The 15,000-nt window shown below is 50.0% G+C and overlaps 1 protein-coding gene across 1 annotated transcript in view; it reads left to right on the top strand.

Moving 5' to 3' along the window:
* Positions 1–15,000, top strand: part of rims2a (regulating synaptic membrane exocytosis 2a) — a gene marked incomplete at both ends in the record, with an annotated part of 194,304 nt that overhangs the window by 45,233 nt on the left and 134,071 nt on the right. Inside the window, 1 exon segment of the mRNA XM_080858121.1 lies at positions 6,746–7,014. Within this exon segment, the coding sequence (XP_080714247.1) occupies positions 6,746–7,014 (269 nt within the window).

Genomic DNA, 15,000 nt, shown 5'->3' on the forward strand with positions numbered 1-15,000 from the left:
AGATGTGAGCTGTCCATGGTGCTGAACGCGCTGTAGCTCGCTCCCGCCACCGGTAACTCGTCTGGTCTAAAATTGCGATAAAACACAGGAATACTTTTCCCCCGCTTCTCCACTGGAGACATTCTAGCCTTCTCTGCCAAGATGGGTAAGTGGTAAACGCAGCATGCTCAGATTTCCTACAGTGCTGCACTTTTTTTTTTAAAGATTTTGGCACAGCAACGTCAAGTAAATAGTAAGTAGCTCAGATTGTTTCTGACCTAAACACTCCACATGGAATATAGAATATAGTAATGTATACCGGTGTACCAATGTATACCATGTATAAGTTCATTGTTATCGGTGAAATGCACATATCAGAACAGTGAACTGCACGTATCAGAAGAAGACAATTTACTGAGCACTTGAAATGTTTTTGGTTACTCGACTCTAATAACATTCAGGGAGAGCGGCTTGTTTAAACTAAAACATAAAAATATAATGTTCATTATAAGATTTATGGATAATAATAATAATTATAATTATAATAATAATATAACTATATATATTCATAACGTGTTGTATAATTTAGTATTATTAATAACATATTTTGAGGGTGGGGAAAGGGTGGGCGGTGAGATTTCAAATATTTGTAATTTTCTCCATTACCATATTCTAAGAAATCTGTGCTCCCCCCAAAACACACTCTCTCGTTCTCACAAGCTCAATTTAAGGGATTCCTACTCAACTTGGAAAAAATAGCACGCATAATAGTGCATTAAGTCTGTTGTGAGGCGCTGCGCTCTAAAATTAGAACAGTCATTAATTCCTAATGTTTCACGTGCGAGGATGTGTTCTGACATGTGAAGTAAACGTCCCATATCCATGGAGCCTCAACAGTTTGCATTGTAATGTTAAGAAACTGGTTTAATAGTCCTGGTATCCATGGAGTTGTATTGTATATGTATTGCGCAAGAATAAAATGGCTAAACCGAAACATTTTTAGGCGAGCTCCGGTGCACACATTTCCACGTCTAAGCCCAACGGGACCTGCGGTTCAGTCCAGGTGAAGGTTGGCCCGCAATATGATACCTGTGACAGTTCACTCACCGCGGCATGAATATTTCACCGTGACGCATCTTTTAATTTAGCCCTCGCTCTTTGTTCAGTGTGCTTCTCTATAACCGGGCCCTCATCGCTACGACCCCGGACATGCCTGAACGAGTGGATGTTTCAGCGGCATACTGACACACAATGCTCCCAATCAGCCACTAGAAAACCAGACTTTGAAAACTTCCCTTTACAGAAATAGTTTTTCCCTTTACAGAATTAGTTTGTCCCTTAACTCAGTTTTTATACATTTTAACACTACAGTATTACAAACCTCAAATTTGTCAAATGAAACATTTGGGAGCAGTGTAGTCCTTTATCAAGGTGTGAAGATTGTGTTATAGCTGCTCCAGCCAGATGCAGTGTGGAGGCCACGTGTTATCCTTAAGTCTGTACCTCGAACCTCATCGAGCCCATGTTGTTGTGGTTATTCTTTTTTTGGCAGCATGGTAGGTTTTTCTGTTGACAGCTCTGTGAGGGCATCAGAGGCCGCTGTCAGAGGGCTGTGTCCTATCCTCAGTGGCTCTGTGTGATGCCCTGTGTGGGGGTCTGTGTTGTGTCCCATCCTGAGTGTCCCTGTGTTGTGTCCTATCCTGTGTTGTGTCCTATCCTGTGTGGGGGTCTGTGTTGTGTCCTATCCTGTGTTGTGTCCTATCCTGTGTTGTGTCCTATCCTGTGTGGGGGTCTGTGTTGTGTCCTATCCTGTGTTGTGTCCTATCCTCTGTTGTGTCCTATCCTGTGTGGGGGTCTGTGTTGTGTCTTATCCTGTGTTGTGTCCCATCCTGAGTGTCCCTGTGTTGTGTCCTATCCTGTGTTGTGTCCTATCCTGAGTGTCCCTGTGTTGTGTCCTATCCTGTGTTGTGTCCTATCCTGTGTGGGGGTCTGTGTTGTGTCCTATCCTGAGTGTCCCTGTGTTGTGTCCTATCCTGTGTTGTGTCCTATCCTGTGTTGTGTCCTATCCTGTGTGTGGGCCTGTGTTGTGTCCTATCCTGTGTTGTGTCCTATCCTGTGTGTGGGCCTGTGATGTGTCCCATCCAGAGTGTCCCTGTGTTGTGTCCTATCCTGTGTTGTGTCCTATCCTGTGTGTGGGCCTGTGTTGTGTCCTATCCTGTGTGTGGGGTCTGTGTAGGGGCCTGTGATGTGTTTCTATTCTGACTGGCCCTGTGGGGGTCTGTGTTGTGTCCTATCCTTTATGGCCCTGTGTAGGGGCCTGTGTTGTGTCCTATCCTGTGAGTGGGTCTGTGTAGGGGTCTGTGTTGTGTCCTAGCCTGTGAGTGGCCCTGTGTGTGGGCCTGTGTTGTGTCCTATCCTGTGTTGTGTCCTATCCTGTGAGTGGCCCTGTGTGGGGGTCTGTGTTGTGTCCTATCCTTTATGGCCCTGTGTGGGGGCCTGTGTTGTGTCCTATCCTGTGAATGGCCCTGTGTGTGGGTCTGTGTTGTGTCCTATCCTGTGAGTGGGTCTGTGTGGGGGCCTGTGTTGTGTCCTATCCTGTGAGTGGGTCTGTGTGTGGGCCTGTGTTGTGTCCTATCCTTAATGGCCCTCTGTAATGGCTTTAATGCTGCTGTTACCGCAAGTGGTTGCCCTCCCGGCTGCTTTGACAACCTTGTCACAACACTGCAGTGGTGATTTCTGACCACAAGAGGAAGCTCAGTGATTGAGCACCGAGAACAGTGTGTGTGTGTGTGTGTGTGTGTGTGTGTGTCGGTATGTATTCTGTCTTCCATCCTGACAATTTGCCTCGGTAAGACCTCCGTTTAACATGTTTTTTATTTTTTGTTTTGTGGAAAATCACAGAAGAGTAACCAAGTATAGTGGACTTAAGCAAGGTGCTGCTCATTCAGTTTTTTTGTTTGTTTGTTTGTTTGTTTGTTTGTCTGTGACAAAGGTAAATAGTGGCCAGCAGTTACTTTGGCTGGTGCTGGTGGTGACTAAAGACATGATTTAAATCTGGCGTTCTCAATCCTGCTGCTTTTGGTGTTTTGATGCTTCAGGCACACCTGAGTAAAGTTAGTGTGAGTAAGGATGCTTCAGCCACACCTGAGTAAAGTAAGAGTGAGTAAGGATGCTTCAGCCACACCTGAGTAAAGTTAGTGTGAGAAAGGATGCTTCAGCCACACCTGAGTAAAGTTAGTGTGAGAAAGGATGCTTCAGCCACACCTGAGTAAAGTAAGAGTGAGTAAGGATGCTTCAGCCACACCTGAGTAAAGTTAGTGTAAGTGTGGATGCTTCAGCCACACCTGATTGGAGTTAGTGTGAGTGTGGATGCTTCAGCCACACCTGAGTAAAGTTAGTGTGAGGTATAACGCACAGCAGGCAAGAGACAGAGATGGGAGCAGGACAGGGAACCACTGCTCTAACCTACAGACTAACCAGTAAAAATACAACACTCAGGCCACTTTGTATCAGTCTACAGTGCCTATTCCCCTGGGTGCAACTGAAGGTGGTATGTGGGTGTAGCCAGAGCAGCAAGCCCTGTCAAGGAGCACGTTTCTGGGGGAGCTGTGCTCTGGGGACCAGCCTCCCCTGGGTCTTCTCTGCGAACACAGCAGTCTAGTGTGACTTGCTCTCCAGAGCACAGGAGTCTATTTTGGGCTGCTCAGGTTCAATGACTATGAAATGTGTGTGTGTGTGTGTGTGTGTGTGTGTGAAATGTGCAAATGCAGGGAGAGATGCCCCTGCCTCGTCTCACCGGCTCTAAACCTCCTCCCCCCACACCTCCCAGAGTGTCACTCAGGCGTGAAGAGAGGAGCCGCAGAGAGAGCGAGGGAATGAGAGAGCAAGGGAATGAGAGAGCGAGGGAGGGAGGGAGGGAGGGAAGGAGGGAGCGAGCGAGGGAGGTGGTGGGACTTTGACTAATCTGCAGGCAGCCTCCTCTGCCCCTGATCTAAATGCCCCTGATCTAACTGCCCCTGATCTAACTGCCCCTGATCTAACTGCCCCTGATCTAACTGCCCCTGATCTAGCTGCCCCTGATCTAACTGCCCCTGATCTAGCTGCCCCTGATCTAACTGCCCCTGATCTAGCTGCCCCTGATCTAGCTGCCCCTGATCTAGCTGCCCCTGATCTAACTGCCCCTGATCTAGCTGCCCCTGATCTAGCTGCCCCTGATCTAAATGCCCCTGATCTAACTGCCCCTGATCTAGCTGCCCCTGATCTAGCTGCCCCTGATCTAGCTGCCCCTGATCTAACTGCCCAGGGAAAACCTGTGCCTCAACAGTGGTGGAGAGGACATCGCAGGGAGAATGACCACCAGCATCTTTCCCCTCAGACCGGGGCGTATGTGCAAGCCTTTGGGTTTGGGCACCCTGATCTCTTCTGCTCCACCCACCCAACGCTCCTCTCCTCCTCTCCCATCTCACACACCTCTCACGGTGGCCCCACAACTCCCCATTCCCCTTCCTGGAGAAGCATGTCAGCCTCCACAGAAGTTGCACACTCAGGATTCGGGAATACCGTCTCCCCCCAGTGCTTGTGTGCTCAGCCCCTCGTCAGCTGTTCTGGAATACTAATGTTCCATTAGGCACGCGGTTAGGCTCGGCGGTGGCAGCGCCCGCCGGTGTGTGCCCAGGCCACCGACTCCGACTCCGGCTTAGACGGTCTTTAATTACCATTGGCAGATCGGAGCAGAGGCCCTCCACCGCCTTGGCGTTAATTGCACTTGTGCGAGGGGTAAATAAGTAGGTCACGCTTGATGTACACACACACACACACACACACACAAGGCCCTCTATACGTGTTAAAGAACGAGGACGCGTCGAGGAGAGGCAGCTATTCTTCGTAAGGGAAGCGGATTGTGTGTGAGAAGCTTCACACCAAAGGGTGTAGAAGTGAGAGCACAGCTGAGAGGACGCAGTGAAACGGCAATCCCGCATTGCACCCACTTAGGGACGACACAGAAAGCAATCTAGAGTAGGACCATAACAGCTCAAGGGGGGGGTAGAGTTTCACTAGGCCATTGTGTGCGGCGGGCCCCTTTTAGCAGAAAGGATTCCTAGACAATTGCCTCTCTGGTGTTCCTGCGGTCCTAAAATACCACCGCCGGTGCGTCGCTGTTACCACACCTTCGCTCTGACGATCGGGAGCTCTTTGGCAGCGGGCGCCTCATCCCCCCCCCATCCCCCCTCTGCCTCTGCGGGCTCACAGGAAGCTCGGCCCAGCCTTGACGTCAGAGGAAACCAGACAGACGCTCCTGCCCTGTTCTCAGATCAGTGCCTCCCTGCCTACTCCTCTTCCCAAGCCCCCGTGGATAGAGCCAAAAAACGGACCTTTTCTCTCCCTCGCCCAGCCCCCGTCTCTCTCACACGACCCCCCCTCACCACCCCCCACCCTTGCCCACCGTCTCTCTCGCCGTCCCACCCTCTCTCTTAGCTGGACACTCTTGCGTTGATGGCCAGACTGCTTCTTCGGGCTGCTTGCCAGACGGGCCGGGCCCAGACTGTAGAACCGTATGCTCGGCCCACGGATGGACGCCAGGCACCGTGGCTTCAGAGCAGGTGGCCGAGGCCCGCTCGCAGGGTCCAGTCGGCGGGCAGTCCCCACGTCATACGGACGACGTGATTAGATCATCTCCGAGATGCTGACAAGGGCAGCAGGTGGACACTAATGGAAGGGAGGACAAGGCTAAATTAGCCACGCTCTGTGGGAGTACCGTTTGCAGTATGATGTACGGATGTGTTGGATATAGTGTTGTATACGCGTTATATGATTCATGTGGATTTGCAGAATAATATACGGTTATGTACAATATGGTGTTGCATATGCGCTATAGGATTCATGTGCATTTGTAGAATAATACACGGATGTGTAGGATATGGTGTGGTATATGCGCTATATGATTCATGTGGATTTGTAGAATAATATACGGATATGGTGAAGTATACGCGCTTTATGATTCATGTGCATTTGCAGAGTAATGTACGGATATGTAGGATATGGAGTTGTATACACGCTATAGGATTCATGTGCATTTGTAGAATAATGTCCGGATATGTAGGTTATGGTGTGGTTTACGCGCCCGGTATGTGATTTATGTGCATTTGTAGAATATGATCTGCTTCAGTAGAATATGGTGTGAGGATAGGATCAGTGTGAAGAGCGTCAGTAGTCATTTCTTAGTGGGTTACTCCAGGCTCCTGTATAACAAAACCATGCCTACCTTCAGTCATCCTCATGCTTTGGCTAGTGAGGGTTTTTCCACTGGTCGTCACTAGCCAAAGGCCATTACGTCCTAATCATATCCGTGATTACTATGTGTATTTGTATTGTCTGTGGGATCTTACCCTGCCAATATGACTCCTCGTGATCTTCCGATCCCTGTTCCAATTACGGTGCTTTACAAATACATATGGTCATCAGTTTAGCATCTCTCCTGCCGGTCAGCCATTGACCACAGCAAGCGAGACCTTAAGTAAGTAACTGACAGGGGACATGCTACTCTGTTTGAAAATGACAAAAGCGTTTGGGTGTTTTTTTTTCAGGAATGCCTCTTTTTCCGGGCACCTTAATCACTGAAACGCTCCTCAATGTGTTTGAAGTGTTCCATGGTCACCGCCTTATCATGTCACCCACTCACCCACTCACCCCACCCCTGTACCACCCCCACACCTATTTCTGCTGCTTCTTAATGCCCCCCCCCTAACAGCCGCTCTCCCTGCTGCAGGTGATGTGGGTATGCAACCTGTGCCGAAAACAACAAGAAATCCTCACCAAGTCCGGGGCCTGGTTCTACAGCGGCTCGGGAGCGACGCTGCCCCCCGGTGTGGGGGGTGGTGGTGAGGGCCCGCGGGGTCTGGCTCGCCACCGGCACGAGGAGGCGCCGCAGGAGAAGAAGGCCAAACTCCAGGAGGCGTCGCACCTCTACCGGGGACCTCCTCGGCTCCCTCGACAGAGCTCCCTCGGAGAAGTGCCCAGCGACAGGTCAGTGTGTGTGTGTGTGTGTGTGTGTGTGTGTGTGTGTGTGTGTGTGTGTGTGTGTGTGTGTGTGTGTGTGTGTGCTCCCTCGACAAAGCTTCATCGGAGAAGTGCCCAGCGACAGGTCAGTGTGTGTGTGTGTGTGTGTGTGTGTGTGTGTGTGTGTGTGTGTGTGTGTGTGCTCTCCCTCGACAAAGCTTCATCGGAGAAGTGCCCAGCGACAGGTCAGTGTGTGTGTGTGTGTGTGTGTGTGTGTGTGTGTGTGTGTGTGTGTGTGTGTGTGTGTGTGTGTGTGTGTGTGTGTGTGTGTGTGTGTGTGTGTGTGTGTGTGTGTGTGTGCGCTCCCTCGACAGAGCTCCCTCGGAGAAGTGCCCAGCGACAGGTCAGTGTGTGTGTGTGTGTGTGTGTGTGTGTGTGTGTGTGTGTGTGTGTGTGTGTGTGTGTGTGTGTGTGTGTGTGTGTGTGTGTGTGTGTGTGTGCTCCCTCGACAAAGCTTCATCGGAGAAGTTCCCAGCGACAGGCCAGTATGTGTGTGTGTGCTCCCTCAACAAAGCTTCCTCAGAGAAGTGGCCAGCGACAGGTCAGTAGTGTGTGTGTGTGTGTGTGTGTGGGCGCGTGTGTGTGTGTGTGTGCTCCCTCAACAGAGCTCCCTCAGAGAAGTGCTCAGCGACAGGTCAGTGGGACCGCTGGATTTAGCATTTAGTGTGCGTGTGTGGCTTGAACAGTACTGTGTGTGTGTGTGTGTGTGTGTGTGTGTCTGTGAATGCATGTGTGAGGGTGTGTATTGCTGTCAATATCAATGCTGGGTTATGATGCCATATCAAATGAACTGAGGCTGATTTCTTTGTCATTCATCTTTTGGGTGCCGATGGTTGTTTGTGTCCTGATGTCGTTGTTATAGTTCTTAGATCCCGGCGGCCTATGGGTGATGCAGAGGCTGCACTCTATATACTGTATATGATAGTGATTGACACCTGCTGTCAGCTGACTCTCAAGGTTTACACTGGCATTTTATTCATTTAATCTCTGGGGGATGTGTTTTAGAAATGAAAATGCTGGCAATGGGGCTGCCCCTCATGTGAACGTTTGTGAGGGTTTGTTAATCTGAGACTCGCGGCGGCCCTTTGGCTACGGGGGGGTTTGGAAACAGGAGAGCTGAAGGCCTTCTGTGCCTGGGCCTCCTGCAGGAGTAGGAGCAGGAGTAGGAGCAGGCAGGAGAAGGGGCAGGAACAGGAGCAGGAGCAAGAGAAGGAGGAGAGGCAGGAACAGGAGCAGGAGAAGGGGCAGAAGCAGGAGAAGGAGAAGGGGCAGTAGCAGGAGCAGGAGTAGGAGTAGGAGTAGGAGCAGGAGGAGAAGGAGCAGGAGCAGGAGCAGGAGCAAGAGCAAGAGCAAGAGCAAGAACAGGAGCAGGAGAGGGAGGAGGAGTAGCAGGAGCAGGAGCAGCAGGGGCAGAGGAGCAGGAGTAGGAGCAGTCAGGAGAAGGGGCAGGAGAGGGAGAAGGAGCAGGAGCAGGGTGGCAGGAGCAGGAGCAGGGCGGCAGTCAGGAGGGAGGTACCATGGCTACGAGATGATGAGGAGGAACGAGGAGGAGCGAGGAGGAGCGGAGACGTTGAAAAGGAACATAAGAGCCGAGGCCCCACAGCACACAGTCAGGGGGGGCTTCAGAAGTCAGACCTCAGCATTTAGGCCTTCAAATAAATGAAAGAGGCCTGGAGTGGGTCCGGGAGGGCTGGAGGAAAAGCTGACAGTGCTACAGTACACCTACAGTTCAGCAGCAGTAGACAAACAACACACACACACACACACACACACACACACACACACACACACACACACACACACACACCTTTTACATCTAGAACACCTCAATCAATCCTAAAGAAACTTTTGAACTTAAGCACCTAAACGCACACTCCTCAAAGACACACACACACACACACACACACACACACACACACACACACACACAAATACACACACACTTTCTCAATAATGTCAAAAGAAGCTTTGATGTGTCCCCAGCACCCGGGCTTTGCCAGAGGTCTTCCCTGGCTGGGAAGGGTAATGACCATTGCATCAGACCTCCCACTTACTGCAGGAGAGGCAGAGGCAGAGACAGAGACAGAGACGGAGGCAGAGGCAGTGGCAGAGGCAGAGGCAGAGGCAGAGACAGAGACAGAGACGGAGGCAGAGGCAGTGGCAGAGGCAGAGGCAGAGACAGAGGCAGGGGCAGAGACAAAGACAGAGGCAGAGGCAGAGACAGAGGCAGAGGCAGGGACAGAGGCAGAGGCAGGGGCAGAGGCAGAGACAAAGGCAGAGGCAGAGGCAGAGGCAGAGGCAGGGGCAGAGACAAAGACAGAGGCAGAGGCAGAGACAGAGGCAGAGGCAGAGACAAAGGCAGAGGCAGAGGCAGAGACAGAGACAGAGACGGAGGCAGGGGCAGAGACAAAGACAGAGGCAGAGGCAGAGACAGAGGCAGAGACAAAGGCAGAGGCAGAGGCAGAGGCAGGGGCAGAGGCAGAGGCAGGGGCAGGGGCAGAGGCAGAGGCAGAGGCAGAGGCAGGGGCAGAGGCAGAGGCAGGGGCAGGGGCAGAGGCAGAGGCAGAGGCAGGGGCAGAGGCAGAGGCAGGGGCAGGGGCAGGGGCAGAGGCAGAGGCAGAGGCAGAGGCAGGGGCAGAGACAAAGACAGAGGCAGAGGCAGAGGCAGAGGCAGAGGCAGAGGCAGAGGCAGAGGCAGAGACAGAGACAAAGACAAAGACAAAGACAGAGGCAGAGGCAGAGGCAGAGGCAGAGGCAGAGGCAGAGGCAGGGGCAGAGGCAGGGGCAGGGGCCTCCCTCTCCCTTCCCCAGGGAAGCACAGGGCTACTGTCTGCTCTCAGCTGTGTCTGGGAATAATCCATACATACAGTATATATACAGTATATATATATATATATATAATTATCTGTGTGTGTGTGTGTGTGGTTATTCATTGTCTCGTTGTATGTTCCATTGTATGGATCATTCAGTTCACTGTGGGAGGAGTGCAGTGTGTTGTGGTCTCTAATAGTCCCCCGTTAGTAATGATCCCATAAGGAGGCTTAGCATGAGCAGCCCTATGGGTCCTGCATATGTGCAACACCGTATGTGACCACAGGGGGGCTCTGCATCCCTCTGAGACTCACAGGAAGTTGAGTCCAGGCACTCTGTAGCTTTCCCCATCTCCACCTCTTTAGTAGTCCACCGCCATGCCTAGTCCCTTATGTGGCCCTAGAGGGTCAGTGTCACTACGGTGGCCCTAGAGGGTCAATGTCACTACGGTGGCCCTGAAGGGAGACATATGTCTGTGTGCTCGTCCCCATCCACACACCGTGCTCACACACATTCTCTCTTCCTGCCCCCCTGTTGGGCGGGGGCACAACCAGACCTGAGTCGTGCCTCGCATCGCCTGAGCAGCAGCTGTATGTGGGTGGAGGGTCAGGTAGTGTGTGTGTGTGTGTGTGTGTGTGTGTGTGTGTGTGTGTGTGTGTGTGTGTGTGTGTGTGTGTGTGTGTGTGTGTGTGTGTGTGTCTCACCTGTGGTATTTCCCTTTGTGAGGAGCTTTTTGGACAAATGTTCCCAATCTGCCTGTATAATATAATACTGCCCAGATTTACCAAAAGAGGAGTCATCTGAATTCATGATGAGGATCTGCTGGGGTATTTACGGTCACATGGATGGGTATAGGGATCTGATGGGGCAGGTACTGTCAGATGTACTGTCACCTGGATGGGTATGTGGATCTGCTGGGGTATGTATGGTCACATGGATGGGTATGCCAGCCTGTGATTGTTGTATTCCGTGTGGTGTGGACACCCTCAATGGGCATCTGTTTTGAAGGGGACCATCCCTCATGGCTACTAGGCTTAACTCATTAGCCCTTGTGAAGAAGGCAATCACTTCTTTTCCCATGATAGGACTTCAGTGATACTTTCTGGTACGGTTTCAGCCCGACACCATAGAAATATCCAGAACTTCTGCAGCATTGACTCTGTCATCACCTATGTGTTTATTGGTTGCCGATTGGTATTGTAGACTTTTTTTTTTCAGTTGATGGTTTCCAGTAAATTGCTAATGGATGTTTTTCAGAGAATATTTTGGCGACTCTGTGCTATAAATGTTGTTCTCACATGTGTGTGTTTTCCAACCTGGAACACAAAACGACTATGTGACTAGAGGAAAGGACAGGTGAGTTTAGTTTTATCTCCTTCCTGGGACCATTTGCCATCAAAATAAAAGCGAGGATATTATTAAAGGACGCTTTTAGGTACAAACCTGCATACTAGTAACACCTGAATAATGGTATGGAATTTGCAAGGGCTTGTGTTCACAGTTTAAAGAGCTCCACAGTATGGATTTATGATCTCTGTGCATTGATCTCATGATACCATATGATGTTGTATCATATTGGGATATTATTTCTTTCCTCAAGTCTTTTAACACTTTATCCCCAAGTCTTAGTGCCTACCTGCACGGAAGGGCACATTTCCTGTTTGAGGTATTGTTTTGGCAGAGCGGTCGGACTATGACACAAGAGGAAGGAGCACAAAAAATGCCTGTGATGGATAGTTCTGCACCCCGAAATAGAACCCTGATAGCCAAAGCGGGCGGAAAAACACTTTCATTAATCTTAAAGAATGTTTAAATTACCTCGGAATCTCTTCCGCTGGAGAAAGAGGGGGTGAGGTGTGTGTGTGAGTGTGTGTGTGTGGGGGGGGGGGATGGCTGACAGCCTATTTATATCTCGAAATAACATGGGAAGGACTCTAATTTGTCTTGGTCTCCAAGGTGCCATTCCAATGAACACACAGATACAGTGGGAAGAGTTGCCTTGGAGGGGCTGATGAAACAACAATAATTACTCTGCAATTCGAATTTAATTACAGACTTGTGTTTCTGCGGGATTCTCACTTTTTCATTGCCGCCGCCGCACCACCCACCAGCAGGAAATCCATTACCGTTGTCCCGTTTACACTCGCCTGTAAAACGGCAAAAACAGCACTGTCTCACAGTATGAAGCCAGACATGTATTCTTAGATAGTGGTCTACTAGAAAACCTTCCTATAGTAGCACTCATTGACACTAGATCAAGTACTTGCATTTCTTAACTGACATTTCGTAACGGCCACATACCACATAAAGTGGCATAGGTTTTGATACAAAATAATGAGCAATGTGGCTTAAAATGGCATGTAGAATTTGCAGAGGTATGTTTGGCAAATGAGTGATTCTGTTTTAATTAGAAGCAGTCTCTCTACATTAGCCCAGTGTGTTCATTGACTTATTGAAATGTGCGATCTTTTCATCAGTGCATCGGTACACAGTTGTATCCATTAAACGTGCGGTCCTCGTTGAGCAAGAGGGGATCCGGTTGCCTCCCGGACTCCAGATTCCCATGGGAGGGTCACTGATATCATGTCCCTCTTAATACTGTTGTGCCTCCCTTTTCCCCTAATGAGGTAAGCACGCATGAGAGGTTGTAGCCTAGCACGCACCTCTCTACCCCCTCCGCTCCGCTCCCTGCCCTTCCTGTGTGGAATTGCTCCCAGAACAAGCTAGCGTTATGCATTGAGACAACCTCCCTGCTCCTTTGCCTGAAAATCTCTGGTGATATGTGAGTAAACTCCTGTCTGTGCCGTGCCAGTTGTGTCCCCTTTACCCCCCCTCCCCCCACACACCCACACCCCATCCACCATCCTCCCTCCCCATCCCACTCAGCCAGCCCCTGTTCAGAAGCTCTTTTAATAGCATTGGAATGTCTTGTTCGCCTTCTTAAATGTTCGCGAAAGAGGGTGGTTGGCAGTTAGATTTGGCCAAAAAGCACTGACGGCAGCATCTCCGTTTTTCCCCGCCACCGTGGACCGTATAGTAGTAGCCGACGGATCCCGGGGTGCTGGAGTTGGAGCGTAAGAGGAAGAGAGTGGCTGGGGTGACTATTGCGCGACTGTATGCGAGTGTGTGGGTCTGCATGTGTGCGCAGTTCCTAGTCAGGAAGGAAGGGAGGTACAGTGAGAATGTCAAAATGCTAACCATTTCATCGCGACTGCTGGAGATGCCTCGAAGATGCCACGCCGGTTTTATTTGTCCCGTGGCTCCCGTCAGTCTGCTGTGAAGAAATCTTGATACAGTCAGGCGAAAACCTCCGCCTGCGTCTATGTGTTTTTTTTTCGTCCCCGAGCTAAGTTGGGAACATTATGAAAAAATACGCCGGCATCGATTGCCGATCGTATAGAAACACTTTTTGCCAACATCAGAAAAAACATGGAACTTGACTGGCGTTTCTTCATTTGATGTCACCCTGGAGGTAGTCGGGGTTCGGAGCGAGGACAGGTGGATGGATTGTTTGTGAAGAGAAAGGACCTAACGGTGGATATAGAAACGGAGAAAGGGGAAAATGCAGTTTGAGACATTGCGTCAGTTTTGTAGCTCGGTTTTATCTCATTTCAATGGGGCATTCACTCCGCCTCAGAACATTTTGCAGACGGAGCTACTGGAGCAGGCGTTCAGCAGCATCGGGTGAGTGATTCCTTGCGAAAGAATGTGTGATTTAAGATCCCTTTCCCCGCTGGCATACGAGGTGTATTTCAAAGGAGGGGGGCGGCTGTTATCGATCAGCAGTCTTTGGCGAAGCCAGTTCGGAAAATTGCAGTTGAAATGTCTTCCAGCGAAATTGCGCGGCAGGCTAATTCAGTATCATAGGGGTTTTTCACATTACAGAGCGATCTGTTAAGTTGCATTTATTTTGGAGGTGTGTGTGTGCGCGTCCTAGCGTTCCGCTGCAGCAGTGCCTTTATGCGTGTGTGTGTGTGAGTCAGTGCGTGTGTGTGCGCGCACAAGGCTGTGTGTCGCTGTCGCTGTAGGCTACATATATCGGCGAAGAGTGTTTCGTAAAACAGTCCTAATCTTTCAAGTAATATTCTGAACACTCCTCTTCCCCCTTGAATACCCTAATTACATGAACTCACCGGGACTCTGACGCTGCGCTTTGAGAGAAGGAACACCGAGCAGAATCGGGCTCCGAGCTTTGAGCGTGTGTTCGCAGGGCTCTTGGTGCGTGTGCACTGGTGAAATTCACCCTATTCAGCATCCTCTTTCACTGGACCTCCAACTCCAGCACATATTTACGGCTTCTTTCAGCACTGCGGGCAGAAGGAAATATTTATACGCCCGAGATCGACCCTTCATGTGTCATCGCATCCCGCAGTGACACACATTATTGTTGTAGCTTAGCTTACGGCACTGTGCTAACCATTTACACCGGCAATGTTAAGAGCTGCCGCACTAGGGTGCGTGTCATCCGTGCGTTTTTGTGCTACAACCGAGGGGACAGCGTTTCTCAACTTACCAGTAAAGATTGAACGATAAAACGATGGAGAATGAGTGGTCCATATTCTCTGAGAAAACCTTCTCAATGGCTCTTCTAAAGGACTAATCCCGGGGGTGGGGTTGGGGTTGGGGTTGGGGTGGGGGGGGCGTTGTCGTGAGCGGGACAGAGCGAAAGAGACCCATGTCACCGGTCATCCATGAATTTACTCACCTATGTAAAAACACATTCATAGTCTCTTCCCCCACCTCACACATGATTTAGTAATTTTGCATGGATGCTTTAATTCTCTTCAGCACAGTTATTTGTTTAGGGCCTGGGATAGAGAAGAACTGATAGACTTAGACCTTTAAACACTGTGGCAGATTCATTCATGTAGCTCCACTAAAATGTAGTAACTTTTGTATGATATTTGTACACACATACCCACTTAAAGAGATGTATCCACACACATGTGTATTACAAACTATGCAGTATGTACTATACATGTTTGTACTGTATGTATGTATGTATGTATGTATGTATGTATGTATGTATGTATGTATGTATGTATGTATGTATGTATGTATGTATGCATGTATGTAGTAGGTGTGTGTGTGTGTGTGTGTGTGTGTGTGTGTGTGTGTGTGTGTGTGTGTGTATATATGTATGTACAGTATGTA

Source organism: Sprattus sprattus, assembly GCF_963457725.1.
Source record: "Sprattus sprattus genome assembly, chromosome: 19".
Lineage (NCBI taxonomy): Eukaryota > Metazoa > Chordata > Actinopteri > Clupeiformes > Clupeidae > Sprattus > Sprattus sprattus.